Genomic DNA, 15,675 nt, shown 5'->3' on the forward strand with positions numbered 1-15,675 from the left:
GAACCGTGTCAGTGTGAACGTTTAAACAAAATATTAATTCGTTTAAACGAAATGTTCCTTTGTATAAATGAAAAATTAATTCGTTAAAACGAAATATTAATTCGTCATAGCGAAATATTAATTCGTCATAGACAAATATTAATTCGTCATAGCCAAATATTAATTCGTCATAGCGAAATATTAATTCGTCATAGTGAAATATTAATTCGTGCACGATTCAGCGCTGATATACTTATTTGGTTAAAACGAAATAATATATCATTAAAACGAATTAATTATTGTCTGATCCCTAGAAATTTATGTGCGGGTTATTTCCCTTCCCTATTATCGAGCGCGCATGGGAGCCAAAAGCGCTTGAAGTTGGCCTTATCAAATAGATCTAACCCAATTTTGTCAAAAAAAATGCTATTATTATTTTTTAACCAAAAAACATATTTGACACTCGAAGAACGGCCAAGGCGAAACTGCATGGGTTGAAATAGTAGTTGATTCGGGTGATTTGGGTATGGGGTATTTCGTGCTATCGGTTGAGTACGACATGTCTAAACTGATTACGACTACTACGGGACACGACTACCTCTGGTTACGAGATGTCGCACGTAGCGTCTGAAGTACCGTTATTGTATGTTGACGGAAGAACAAACTAAGAGTTTGACGAACATCTAAATCATCGTTGCTAGACATTTCACAGAACAATGTACATTATAGTATGATCTTGAATCCAACATATGTATGTAAGGCGCTATTGCACTTTCGTACCTCTACCAGTTCCCGTGGTCGTAGGCACTTGAAATTATGACTATGAGAGGATGTTGAGGGGGACTAGCAATGACCACACACCGAATGGTACGAAAGTGCAATATCGCCGTATGTAATGGGTTAAAAAGATATCGAGTCCTATCGTGTTAAATTTGCTGTGAAAAATATTCGGCTAGATTTTATCTAAACTTTAATCGTGGATCATGTACGCGGAATAGAATACCACACACGTGTATCCCAAATATAAGTTTTCTTACATTATTAATCATCATCACTGTAGTCTAATACCATGGGCCTTATAATAGATTGCCCATTGCACTTTTGAAAAAAATCCTAGGGGTGCGTCCATAGTCCATGATCGAATCTGAAAACACCGTTAGTTCGAAATATTGTTTTGCACTGCAGGTGGTTTGAAAAACTTTTTTTCTGTATTTGTTCGGACCTGCTGGATTCCATTTTTCGCTACTGAATCACTGTCAGGTCTGGATGGTTTTGCGTAATTAGCTAATTAATAATTAAATGACTAATTAAATCATATTTGTTTAAATTGACACATGTATGTCGAAATATGCCGCTGTAATAATGGTTTTAAATATAATACCGGTAGTACTAGGCTATACCGTTAAAGATGCGTTATATTATGTAAGATTTAGATAATGAGCTGGCCGGTCTTGCAATAATAGTTCAAAAATAAATCATTAAAAATGAATACCAGTATAATATAATAATTGAAATTTTCAATCAAAAGTTAAAAGTTTTGCCAAGAAATAGTGTAAATAATCTCAGTTGCTACAAATACAATTAAAAAAAAAATATCTATTTTCCATTTTAATGTGAAATTATTCTATTGGGCTTTGCAGGTGTTCTAATACATTAAATATCTAAGCCATCTGATAGTCTAGAGAGTTGATTATGTCTATAATATTATAAATGTCTATATTATAATTTATATAAAATTTGAAGCCAGAAATAATACCTGCAATACTGCATTTTTCATTTTTAATGTTTCACGTTTGAGCCACAGTGGTTCAGTGAGAAGGTACTGACTGGCTGTACCTAAGTTCCTTAGGATTATCCGAAAAGGTTTCCCATTGTCAGTGCTGCAGAACAGAGGGGTTGGCAAACAATGAATGTTGTATGAAAGGCAGACGAAAAACAGAACCCACAGCAGTTGGATTAGGAATATCTGGAAATGCCACTGTCGAGGCAAAATTACCCTCATAGCATGCTGCATATATGTTGTACGCCTACAATAGCCTACAGGGTAGTGAAGAAAAGTAGGACCTTAAACCATTTAATATTTTAAGATGTTAGGTTGACTTCTTGTCAGTTTACATCGTATCATATTTTTTTTTTGTCTGTTTATTACAGGTAGTAATAGAGATATACTGTAAACGTTTGTAGAATAAATGAACTAGACAGAATAACAGAAAGATGAGTACAGAAAAGGGTGTACCCAAAGATAATTATTCTGTTTTTGTTGGTCATCTTCTTCCATCAACTACAAAGGTAAGTATATAGTATATAATATAGTCCCGGGCTTGTAATAATACAAGATTCACTCTACATAAAAACAAACTCATAATAAAAAAGAAAAACCTTAGCGATGATGAATGAATACACGAAAGCCACTCCATCAATTTATTTCTATCCATAAACATTAGGCACAAGATGGTATCTATCCTAGATTTTTTAATTACTATCTAATGAATACTTTTCAACCCTTTTCTAATAATTACCTATAGTAGAGTTCTGTGATTGAACAGTTAACGGGCGTGCGAAAGACCACAATGTCTGTTTTGACTGACTCACACTATGTGACAAGGGAAAGAATCACCTGACCAGTCATGTTGGTTTTCTCTGGATCCTCCAGTTTCCCCCAAACTACTAAACCCCCCTATGTGCAAGCGCATTATTGAAATAAAATAGAACCATATATGTTAGTCTTGAAATGACATAGTTTGTATTGAGTCGATGAAATAAAATAGAACCATATATGTTAGTCTTGAAATGACATAGTTTGTGTTGAGTCGATGTTAAACCTCATTTCTCCCTCTCTCACCTGGAGAGTTATTGCCCTTTATTACACATATGTCATAGAGAGAGAGAGAAATGGGGTTTAACGTCCACTCGACACAAACTATGTCATTTTGGGACTAACATATGGTTCAATTTTATTTCAATAATTCGCTTGCGCGTAGGGGTCTTTAGCAGTGGGAGGAAACCGAGGGACCCGGAGAAAACCCACGAGGTTGGACAGACGACCCTACTTCTTGTCACGTACAACCGGGGATTCGAAACCACGCCAGTTGACTCAATGACAGGCCTTATGATACAGCACGTGCGTGCTAACCATTCGGCCATCCAACCCCCCACATATGTCATAGATTCTTGTCATTACTGAAGTGATATTATTTAGATTTTTCTTTTTATTTACCAGAAGATACACAATGTGACAACCTTAGGGGTGATGATTTTCCGTTTCAGAAAATAGCAAATTCCGTTTTAAGTATTTTTAATTCCGTTATTTTCCGTTTCAGAGCTGACCATATTCCGTTTTTTCGAGATAAAATGTTATTTTATGAATAAATGAATAAAACATCTTAAAATGCCTTTTATTACAAAACGGATCATTTTAAACCAATGATAACAAATGTTGAATTGTGAATAACATGTAATGATCAATGACTAGTTATTCTTTAAACCTGTTTCCCGAATTAAATAACAGAAAATTACATCTTGTGAGCTCGTTTCATCTTTTTAGCAGACGAAGCCATTTTTCTCAGCTGCTAGGTGTAGTCGCGATTTATCCAGACATCTTCGTAGTTACTACCGTTTCTTCGAGAATAAGGGCTGGATTCACAAGGCTACGGTATATTTCTGATGTCACGTGGTTAATGCGGATAAACACGAGTCACGAGCCCGGCAGTAAAATAAGAAGTAAATGAAACGATTTTTACTTTTATGAAGTGACAGAAGTTTTTTTTAAAACATATATATACATTACAATGTTTAATTCAAGTTAAACTACAGAGTAATTTTATAATGGGATACATGAAAGACGGGTTTTCGTTTCGATTAAAATTATGATTCCTAAATGATGAAATGAAAGTAGCGAAATACTAAAATAGACAGTAACAAAACCACGCGATATCATTCAATATTTCCGATTTTTATGAATAAAAAGATGAAATACTTGGATAACTGCAAAATTATTTTGAGTTTGTGTTTAGTATCAGCAAATATCGGCTTTTACGTCTTTTTCCGTGTGAGATTTCAAATTCCGTTTTGAGTGGACAATTCCGCGATTTCCGCGTTTTTTCCGCGATCACGGAAAATCATCACCCCTACAACCTTTGTGGATGTCTCAGACGACAAAGTTTCATTGCCTTAAGTCACCTGTCTTTTAAATATTAAATATCAACCATAATTGTTTTATTTTTCAGGCAGAGTTAAATGATTTATTTCAATCATGTGGTACTATAGTAGAGGTATTTGCCTTACAATCAAAAGACACAGCTTATACATATGGGTAACTTTCTTTATAGTCATAGTAGTCAATATTAGTGAGTAAGAGATTTCAGATTCGATCCCGGTGTTATGACATAGAAAGTTCTCAGGATTTTCCAGCATGGCTTCCTCTTTTTAGTTGTGCAAAGAACCTTATCTTAGTCGTTGGGATGGCACGAAAACCAAAGTGCCATGTACACGTTGGTGTGCACATTAAAGAATCCTTGACCGTTGGAATTCGGGATTAGAGTAGACCATATTGTTGCTGTCCGAGCCTAATTTCACTCATAGCACACTGCTTGGCATATGTAGTCTGTAAGACTTTAAACCCCATTTCATTTCTCTAATAAGGAAGAGAAAGCACTATGGTGCTCTAATTCATCCAGCAGTAATTGGTCTTGACGTACACATCAGTCAACTTTGTGACTAACATGCTCCTACCATTGCTAATCTGCTGTTGTAACTCTGGCCAATTATAAGTCTATACAACAAAAATATTCTGGTTCTCAGACAATCCCTACGAAAAAGCTGATGCGGGAGGGAGGATTTATTTTTGTGTTTTTATTTTGTCAAAGGATCACTACATTGGCTTAACCATCACATTTCAAGGCACTACATTTATCTCATCATAATGTATGATTATCCAGTAACATTTATGAGTTCTTGATAAATGAGCCTATGCCACATTCTGGATTATTTTATAGAGCTACTTCCTGTAACCAGAGAAAAACATCTGTTTGCGGTAATTAAAATAAAAACAAGTCATGTAGCCTTATTTTAAATGATGCAGGATTACCTGGGAACCAGAATATTTTTTCTGTATGGCCTAATGTTAGACTAGCACAGTGGTTCTCAACCTTGTTTTGCCAACGGCACACCTTGGAACACATGAAACAATACCGTAGCTAAATATATATGAAAAATATTTGAATTTTGCAAAATAAAAACATGACAAGTCATAGACGGCATACAACCGTAGAAACAGACTAGTCATAGACACATAGAATGACTTTAAATAAAGAAACAGCTATGAACTTACAAGTAGACACCAGTGAATACTCAATTAGGATAACATGTTTTTTTGCATTTTCTTTGTGTGCCGTTAAAAATTTTGCGGCACACTTAGGAAGATCTTGCGCCACACTAGTTGAGAAGCACTTGACTAACATAATAAAATCCATTGGTCATTGAATAAATAATGGAAATGAAGAGAGGGTTAATGCCCTACTTTTCTGCACTAAGGAGGCTAATTGAGGCGGGAATAAATATCAGACAATTATGTTAGGGATTACTAAACATCATGAAGTGTTAATTATTTAGATATCCAGTTCAGATATATACTATTGGCCATGTCCCCCATCTGTGAGTGAAAGCAGGGGGCTATTAAATTGGGTCTTTCATCCTTTTTATACGCCCACATTTTCATGTGGACGTATTATGCCGTCGCCCCTGTCCGTCCGTCCGTCCACAATTGTTTGTGGACTCTCTACAGGTCACAATTCTTATCCGATTTCGACGAAACTTGAAATATAGGTGTATCCCCAAAAGATCTCGGCTGCTTTCGATATTGGCATGTATCGGATCGAAACTTCATGGATTATGGCCCCAGTTTGTACGAAAAATCACATTTTTAGCTTGTGGACCCTATAGAGGTCACAATTTTGATCCGATTTTGTTGAAACTTGAAATGTAAGTTTATAACCCAAAGATCTCAGTTCCTTTCGATATCGGACAGTAACTTCCTGAATTATGGCCCCTGATTGTACGAAAAATCACGTTTTTAGTTTGTGGACCCTATAGAAGTCATAATTTTTATCCGATTTTAAAAACCGTTCTATTATATCACCGTTACACCCTAAGGATGACTGAGTTCGAATTTCGTGAAAATCGGCCCAAAATTGACAGACAAAATGGCCGCCGTTCGTTCCCAAATAGCGTAAGAATATGGTATATCAAGGTTGTTTACCCTATAGCGGTCACAATTTTTATCCGATTTTGTTGAAACTTGAAATGTAAGTTTATAACCCAAAGATCTCGGTTTCTTTCGATATTCGTGCATATCGGACCGTAACTTCCTGAATTATGGTCCCTGATTGTACGAAAAATCACGTTTTTAGCTTGTGGACCCTATAGAAGTCATAATTTTTATCCGATTTAAAAAAAGGTTCTATTATGTCACCGTTACACCCTAAGGATGACTGGGTTCGAATTTCGTGAAAATCGGCCCAAAATTGACAGACAAAATGGCCGCTGTTCGTTCCCAAATAGCGTAAGAATATGGTATATCAAGGTTGTGGACTCTATAGGGGTCACAATTTTTATCCGATTTTGTTGAAACTTGAAATGTAAGTTTATAACCCAAAGATCTCGGTTCCTTTCGATATTTGTGCATATCGGACCGTAACTTCCTGAATTATGGCCCCTGATTGTACAAAAAATCACGTTTTTAGGTTGTGGACCCTATAGAAGTCATAATTTTTATCCGATTTAAAAAAAAACGTTCTATTATATCACCCTAAGGATGACTGGGTTCGAATTTCGTGAAAATCGGCCCAAAATTGACAGACAAAATGGCCGCCGTTCGTTCCCAAATAGCGTAAGAATATGGTATATCAAGGTTGTGGACCCTATAGCGGTCACAATTTTTATCCGATTTTGTTGAAACTTGAAATGTAAGTCATTATTTTTATCGATTTAAAAAACCATTCTATTATATCACCGTTACACCCTTAGGATGACTGAGTTCGAATTTCGTGAAAATCGGCCAAAAATTGGCCCTTGAATTATGGCCCTTGATTGTAGGAAAAATCACTTTCTTGTTAGCTTGTTCTCTATCCATCTCTCGAAAATGTGGGCGTATCCTGCCTGGCAGCCGCTGGTTTTTTCTGGTCGGCACATCAATACCATCTGCACATATTTGATTAGCCTACTACAATCTGAATGATTGATATCAACAGGACTATGAATATATGATCATAATAAATTTCTAGCTTCAGTCCCAATATCAATCTGCACATGATTAAATTACCCCCCTTTAATTTGATTGTGTGTTAGCTGAATTCACAGTAATCTACCCTTCCTGTTAAATCTGAATTCACAGATAAAATACTAGGTCAGGAGTCAAAGCTAACTAAGTTTGCTAATTTCCTAATTAAAGTTGAATCTGTTGTTCTAATTTCCTAATTAAAGTTGAATCTATATTGTTCTAGATTTGTGAGGTTTGCCGAAAAGGAAGCTGCCATTAAAGCTGTACAGGAATTGAATAAATGGCCAATGCGAGGTGTACCTATGATTGTAGATTTATCACGAGAAACTAAACAACGGTTAGAAAATGAGGGTAAGTCTGGCTCTGGGGACAGTGTTATTACTTTCACAAAATTTAAATGTTTTTAATTCTACCCACCTAACTTTCAAAAAGAATATGAAACACCAATGTGCATCACAATTCATACACAGTACATGTGTGTCATAATTAGGCTTGTAACAGTTTACGGGTATATCTGAAAATATTTCACTCTTTGATCATCATGGCTAAGTGAGTAAGATGCTGGCTCTCTAGCCAAGAGGTCAGGGGTTTGATCTCGGTGTTGGCTGAGAAAGTTCATTGTGATTTGCAGCGCGGTTTCCGCTTGTCAGTGATACAGAACAGAGGGCCTGACAAGGACAGCCGTCTAGTCATTCGGATGGAAGGGAAAACCGTGGTCCCATGTTCACAATGGCGTGCACGTAAAATATCCCTTGGCAGTTGGAATTCGATATAAGAGTAGGCTGTAGGGCTGATGTCCTTGCAAAATTTCCCTCATAGCATACTGTATGGCTATTGCCTGACTTCATTAGCCCAGTCGGAGCAGAACGGTAGGACATTAATTAAACCATCCATTTCATTTCATTTCATTTCTTTGATCATCGGGCCACAGTGGCTAAGTGGGTAAGACGCTGGCTTGCTAGTCTGGAGGTTGGATGTTTGATCCATGCATTGGCCGAGAAAGTTCGCCCAGATTTTCCGGCGTGGTTCCCCCTTGTCAGTGATGCAGGACGGAGGGCCTGACAAGGACAGCTGTCTAGTCATTCGGATGAAACGAAAAACCGAGGTCCTGTGTACACATTGGTGTGCACGTAAAAGATCCCTTGACAGTTGGAATTCGATATAAGAGTAGGCCATAGTAGGCCCCATTTCATTTCATTTCTTTGATCATCAAAATCATCAACAATGCCACTGCAAATGAACATTTAACCAATTGGTTTTTGTCAACAGACATTTTTAAACAATCACACCAATAACCTTTTGTCTTTAAGGGGGGGTTGGATAGCCGAATGGTTAGCACGTGCCCGCTGTATCATAAGGTCTGTCATTGAGTCAACTGGCGTGGTTTCGATTCCCCAGTTGTACGTGACAAGGAGTAGGGTCGTCTGTCCAACTTTGTGGTTTTTCTCCTAGTTCTCTATTTTCTTCCCACTGCTAAAGACCCCTGCGCGCAATCGAATCATTGAAATAAAGTCCTGAAATGACCTAGTTTGTGTCGAGTTGACGTTAAACCCCATTTCTCTCTCTCTCTCTATTGTCTTTATTTACAGTAATAAATGAAACTGGACCTACAAATTGGGTTCCAGCCCATCTAAAGTGCTTTTCGAGTGCTGATAGAAATAGGAGTCCAAAACAGAAGCCCAGTTATTACGCCATCATTCTTAAATGTTTTTCTTGTGTTTCCGTACATATGTAGTTTCACAAACTTACAAACATTGTGAATGTACTAAAGACATAGAAATATAAAATAAAATTAAGGTTACATCTTACTTACAGTAATGGCTTCTTCCTTTATATTAAAATATGATTTTGCAGTCTTTCCATTTGCTTCCTCTGGATATAGATTGGTTTAATGGAAAGTTATTCCCTTTATTAATAAATAATAATATAGCATTTAGTCATGTATCAGTACCACAGATGTTAATGTCAAGGTTAATTAAATAGGTGGAACTAGGCGCTAACTGGTCACGGTTAGATCTGGGATAGGATTAAAAAACCCAATTTACCAAGTAGCCAAATTTTCAATGTTGTAGACTATAAAGGATGAAGTCCACTGACATTGATGAGATATTGATAATCATTTATTTGTTGTATTCATTAACAGGTGTACTACAAGTTGCTGAAGTTGGTGCCTCAAAATCTGATCAGGATGTGAGATGTAAAACAAAGGAAAGTAACTCTGTTTATATTGATGATGTTATCAATCTGAGTCGATTGGAAGAGTGTTGTTCACAGATGAATCTACAAGCTACTGAAACAGGTAATATTAAGGCTTTCAGTTACTGTTTTGAGTAGGGGGGTTGGGTGACCAAAAAGTCGTAACACATGCACTTTAGATCATAAAGTCTATCATAGAGTCATGTGGTGTGGTTTGTAAGTGTCAAAGTCTGTTTCACAACATATTCCAGAACGTAGTGAGAACTAGTTTGGTGTGATAGGAGCTTGATCACCACAGCTCAAAGTGTTAAACGGGAAGAGTAATTGTAAGAACTCTGAAAGAATGTGACAAGGATGAGTTCAACTTCTCGGAACTTTGTGGTCGGGTTACAAACTAGTTAGGCCTAGTTAGAAACAATTGCGGACATATTGGGGACGGGGTACAGCTGAGACAGACATATTGGGGACTGTTTATGAACGCACTAGGATCGTATTATAGACATTATTTACAGATTGTACTCCAACCACAACCTGTTTTACAATTTTCTAGGTCCTTTTCCAGAATATAGTGAAAACTAGTTTGGTGTGACAGGGGCTTTAAGGCGCATAGGGTTTCTCTGTGTTCTAAAGTCCCCCCCCCTCCCCTATTACTAAAGACCCATTGTTGAAATTAAAGTGTACCATATGTTAGTTCCGGAATGATCTTGTGTTGTCTAGACTTCAAACCTCATTTCTCTCTCTCCCTCCGTTTTGGCCGAGTAAGTTCCTCAATGATAATTATAGTTTATTCTACTATTTACAGGTGGAAAACCAATAATAAACACAGAAAAGTTATTACATGATATCTCAGAAGCAGAATACGGATCATTTCTTAATTTTAAACCCGAATTAAATGATTATAAACCATTAGATCTACAGAATTTATCCAAACGACTTTTGAAAAGGTAAGTTTTTGTTGCATTTATTAAAACTGTGAAACATACCAGCTATTGTCGCTGTCTTGTGATTCCTTCACAGATCTAGAGTTGGGTGGCTGAATGGTTAACACCTGCGCGTTGGATCAGACGGTCTGCCATTGAGTCAAGTGGTGTGGTTTTGATTCCCTGCTTGTACGTGACAAGGAGTAGGGTCACTTGTCCAACTTCGCAGGTTTTCTCCAGGCCCTCAGGTTTCCTCCCACTGCTAAAGACCCCTAAGAGCAAACGAATTATTGAAATAAAATTGAACCATATGTTAGTCCCGAAATGACCTAGTTTTGTGTCGAGTGGATGTTAAACCCCATTTCTCTCTCTCTCTCTCGCTCTCTCTGTTCTCTTGCAATATATGGTGTATATTGCCTTGCAACTGCTGGTTTTTGATGTTTCAAGTTTTGTTTAAAGTATGTGGTGATATTTGTAGAGACTTGGTGGGATTATTTATTGGGGCCTAAGGGGAAGCCCATCAGTTATTATTCTTCAGAACAATTTTGATCATAGATTTCCATTTATTTCAAATTTATAAAATGTGGTTAACAAAATACAGAACAGAAGTCTTGATAGAATATTTTAAAATATGGAAAGATAGAATTTGGAAATTTGGATTGTAAATATTGATTGTGTTTGGTAGAGTTATCTTTCCGTTCACACTTGGACTTTTATAAATCCAATTTTCACAATATTGTAGTGTTCAGGTGATTGAACTTCCCTAAAATGACGAACAGAGATTTTACAGGGATAAGTTACTCTTCAGTTGTTACATTAAATCTGTATTTTTCTTATATTTTTTAGTGAATTTGGTAAAATGGATCAAACTGTTTCCGCTCAAGAAACGAAGGATTTTTTTCTGGCATTGGATGTAATAATGGACACTGTTAAAGGTTTTAAAACATTCTGTCATCGTCTTAGATCTGACCAAGAAAAGACGAACAACGAAAATTTCGAAAAAACTATGCAAGATATTTCTGAACGAGAAGTAGTCGTAATGTCGAATGAAAGCAAACATTCTACCCCTAAAAACAGTAAATCTTCTGACAGCATTTTAGCGTCTTCCCCTAATCCTTCTGTCTCTAAAAACTTTAACTTTTCTGGCAGCATTTTAGCATCTACCCCTAATATCACCAATCCTTCCGTCAACTCTGAAAATCAACTAAATAATCTGGTTTCATTGAATGATTTATCACGAAAAGAAAATGAATCAGGTGAGCAAGAGACGAGGCTGTTTGAAAAAAAAGATTTGAAATCACGAGAAACTAGACAGCTTGAGGTTGGTCTAAAAGAATTATTGTTTAAAAATAGACGCTCAGAATCCCCAGCATCTAACAAAGATATAAATCCATCATTTGAAAATCCAGAACCGGTACAGTATTACGATCGTGGGAGTTCCATTCACCGTCTGCAGCATTTAACTAGGCACCAGACATCAAATGCTGATTCAAGAAACTATAGTTTGGACGACAGTTCCGATTCTGACGAGGCGATAGATACTCGTAACTCACAATTGTTGGCTGAAGAAAAAGAAAAATCAAAAATCAAAGCGATGAAAGCAGCTGCAGAATTTGGTGCATCTTCAAACTTAACGTCTATCTTAGATTTGAATAATATATCGAGTGACAACAAATCCAGTGACAATAAATCGAATGACGGTAAATCAATATTAAGGAAAGGACAGCAGAAATACAGTATTAGTGAGAAAGGTATTTTAGGTCCACCTCCGTCAAATATGTCCCCATGGTTGAAACCAGGTCTTCTTGGACCTGCTCCTGATCTGAACAGACGACCACAAAAAGTATTGCATAATAGCCCCTCTAATAGTGTTACAGCTCCTATTTATAACAGTGGTGATGGTCTGTTAGGGCATGCCCCAGGTGTGGGTGACGGAATATTAGGGGGCATTTCCAAAGGAAAACAAAAGGGTTTGAAGTCTCAACATAACCAATCTTCTTTAAAGATTACTTCTTTAAATGGTATTTTAGGTCCTGCCCCAAAACAACATGGCCCTGAATCTGGTATATTGGGTCGTTCCCCTAATCAAAACGACCCTGAATCTGGTATATTAGGCCCTGCTGCAACCAGTGTGACATCATTAAGAAATTTGTCATCAAATAAATCTGTCAACGAAAAATTCACAAAATCAAAAACGAAAGTCATTGGTAATTCAGGTCAGGAAAAAAAGTCAAACACATCTGTGCCTTCGGTTGGAGGTGATGTCAGATCACTAAATGATCTTCAACAAATGGGGAGTAACATTGTGGATATGCCAAAAGCAAAAAATAACAGTGAAAGTGGCTGGTTAACAAAGACTCCAGGAAGTAACAAATCAAACAAATCTGTGCCTTCAATGGAAAGTAATGTCAAATCACAAAAACACATTGGCAATGATGATACTGGAGACTCGGCAACAGCAAAAAATAACAGGGGAAGAGGCTTGTCGACCAAGACTCCAGGAAGTAACAGTTCATCACCTAATGGCTCAGTAGTCTCATTATCCAGTCTGAAATCTCTTAAAGACATAAAAAGTTCAACAAATCCACCAACAAATCCTCCTCAGACATCAAGTAAGCTGAATTTTAAAATTGATTCTTAAACAGGCATTATGTAAGAGCTAAATTGGCCTGTTGCAGGTCTTTCTTTGGGTCTTAAATATTATATAAATTATTAATTAGACATTTATTAGTATGACAAGACCATAATCAATTCTCGATGCCATCAGATTGCTCCGATTTTAAGTAGATTAGAACAGTTCGGCCATTTAATAATTTAATTTAAAAATGGAGAATCAGGGCTTAAGACTTGAATGACCTGTACAGATGGCTCCGATATTAAGTAGATTAGAACAGTTCGGCTATTTAATGATTTAATTTAAAAATGGAGAAGTGAGGCTAAATCTCGAATATACTAGATTTTGTTCAAACTACATACGGTGATAACTTGACCCAGAATAATGTACTTTGAATGAAAGTTTCAATATATTCATTTTACTTTATCTATTTTTTTTAACTAATTTAGCAAGAACGCCTCGGCCATTTTACGTCTTTCGCAGTGTAACTGCCCCCCGTCACTGAAATCTTGTTGAGATTAATGAGTTAGTCCTAATAAGGGAACACTATAGAAATGGCCATCAATTCTACCATAGTTACTGCTCGTGATCCGAAAATTGGAAAAGAATCCTGGGGAAGGGGTGAGGATTCCGTATATTCATTGTGTAGCTACGCTATATGATATTCTATATTTCATTATTCAGGTATTGGAAGAGGAAGGGGATTCATCTTCAGGTGAAGTTGCCAAATGGTAAATATCATTACTCAAATGTCAAGTTAGAAACAGTACAATGATATAGACGATGGCCATATTAACAAACAAAATTGGAAAAGTTCATAGAATCCGAATTCAAAATAATTTGAACAGACACTATATACATGTATGTTACCAGTGAAAACGTAGGCAGGTTCAGGATAAAGAGCCTATAGTAGTTCAATGAAATAATTTGTCTCAAAATGATCATAGTTTTATATGAACATTTCTGTCTTAAAGAGCTCTTTATTAACTAGTAATAAAACTAAAATTAAAGAATCCCTGCACAACAGACTTCTACAAGTCTGTTGTGCGGGGATTCTTTAATTTTATTTTACTACTCCGCCTCGCCGGTATCGTTTTTTGATCCAGTCTCCACGCAGATGTACCAGCCTGTCCAGCTTTAATTACTCTATAAGGGAATGTTGCCGTACCCTATACCTGTTTATAGTAATAAAACTGTAGTAAAATAGCGTATCTAAAGTCAAATTTTTCCTGTATGTTTTTCATTTTTATTATATTGACATAATAATATTACTATATTAAAATTGTTATGTTATTGCTTATATTTGTTTTACTTTATGTTACATGCTTGGTTAAACCAAATAACTGTAGAAATATTTTACAAATAAAGAATATTGTCACCTCTGAGTCAAAAGGTTGTATCTAGGTTTTCTAAATTGTTCAGGAGATACCTTACTTAAAAAAAGCATAGCTATTTAGAATAGCATAGCAGTACAAATGTGTGACATCAAAATATATGTAAAATGTTGTACGGTTAGGCTACATAAAATGTATTTCTAAAGATTTTCTAAACTATGTAAGTGTGGCTGCTTAAACAACATGGAGCTGTAATTTATAGTTCTATAATGTAAAGGCATATTTAACCATATGAATATCGTTCAGTTAAGTTCAATTGAACAGATGTGTAGCTCACCAATGAACAATACTGGCTACCTTTGATTTACGGTACTTGGTGATATGTCACAAAATTGATCTTTTCATTGAAATCTGACATTTGGCTGTTAATAATTGTTGGGAACAACCCTTGTTCAACATTTTGAAACAGTACCAATGAAACACCTTTTTATTGGTTTAGAAATACAACCATATGAAAAGATGCACAAGAAAATTCTAATTATGGAGAAGGAAATAAATCATGTAAAATATGGTAGATATGACCTTAAAATGTAGTCTAATTTACATAAAATCAAGTTAAAACAAATTTGGAGCAGATAAACAAACCTCTGTAATAATGGTATCAGATACAAAAAGATGGTGGCATGAAATCAATAACCAGTGCTGCTCAATTGCATATTATTAAGCAATCAATATATATATATGACTTACATACTGAAAATGTATTTATAGAAACTACAGTAGTTGATTGGGTAATGATAAAAATATGTAGTCATGATCAATCCGGTCTAAATAATCTGTTCTTTAAATACAACAAAAACAATTCTGGACAATATAGCACAAATTTTGTATATTGTAAAGAACCTTTTCTCAGTCATCCAGTTGACAATGTATCCCAGATATTTTTTATCACAAGAGGCTCTATAGTATTATTATGAAATATCAGGTTAAAAATTTGTTAATGTTTTGTTATATAGAAAATACTAAACATTATTGTATATAATTATTTTTTTTTATATAAGATATCTAGTATTATTTCCAGCCCCCAGGCATTCTCAGACTTAAATTACAAATTTAATCAACTTTCAATACTGTTTATGAGATATATCTTCAATCCAGAAACACAATTAAAACGTTGCACATAATTTCTTATTGATGTATTTCATACATTAAAACAACATGAGGTTATAAAAGGCTATATTTTAGTCAAAATTTAGAGTACATTTGTAACTTAAGTCTGAGAATGTTTCAGGTGGAGAAAAGTATCATATAATTAGGCCATACAAAAAAATGGTCTGGTTCTCTGACAATCCTTCT

At 35.8% G+C, this 15,675-nt stretch overlaps 1 protein-coding gene across 3 annotated transcripts; it reads left to right on the top strand.

Moving 5' to 3' along the window:
* The first annotated feature begins 616 nt into the window (after positions 1-616).
* LOC126831110 (uncharacterized) lies at positions 617-13,993 on the top strand. 3 transcript variants are annotated; one of them, XM_050561741.1, is made up of 8 exons: positions 617-707; positions 2,131-2,268; positions 4,206-4,291; positions 7,479-7,606; positions 9,399-9,554; positions 10,254-10,395; positions 11,218-12,983; positions 13,670-13,993. In XM_050561741.1, the coding sequence occupies exons 2-8, from the start codon at positions 2,194-2,196 to the stop codon at positions 13,702-13,704; spliced, it is 2,388 nt and encodes a 795-aa protein (XP_050417698.1). In that variant the 5' UTR covers positions 617-707; positions 2,131-2,193; the 3' UTR covers positions 13,705-13,993. The 3 variants fall into 3 exon arrangements, with proteins under 3 accessions (XP_050417698.1, XP_050417699.1, XP_055958589.1); XM_050561742.2 differs by having other exon boundaries at positions 622-697; XM_056102614.1 differs by lacking the exon at positions 617-707 and having other exon boundaries at positions 1,635-2,268.
* Positions 13,994-15,675: the final 1,682 nt, after the last annotated feature.

Source organism: Patella vulgata, chromosome 8 (assembly GCF_932274485.2).
Source record: "Patella vulgata chromosome 8, xgPatVulg1.2, whole genome shotgun sequence".
Lineage (NCBI taxonomy): Eukaryota > Metazoa > Mollusca > Gastropoda > Patellidae > Patella > Patella vulgata.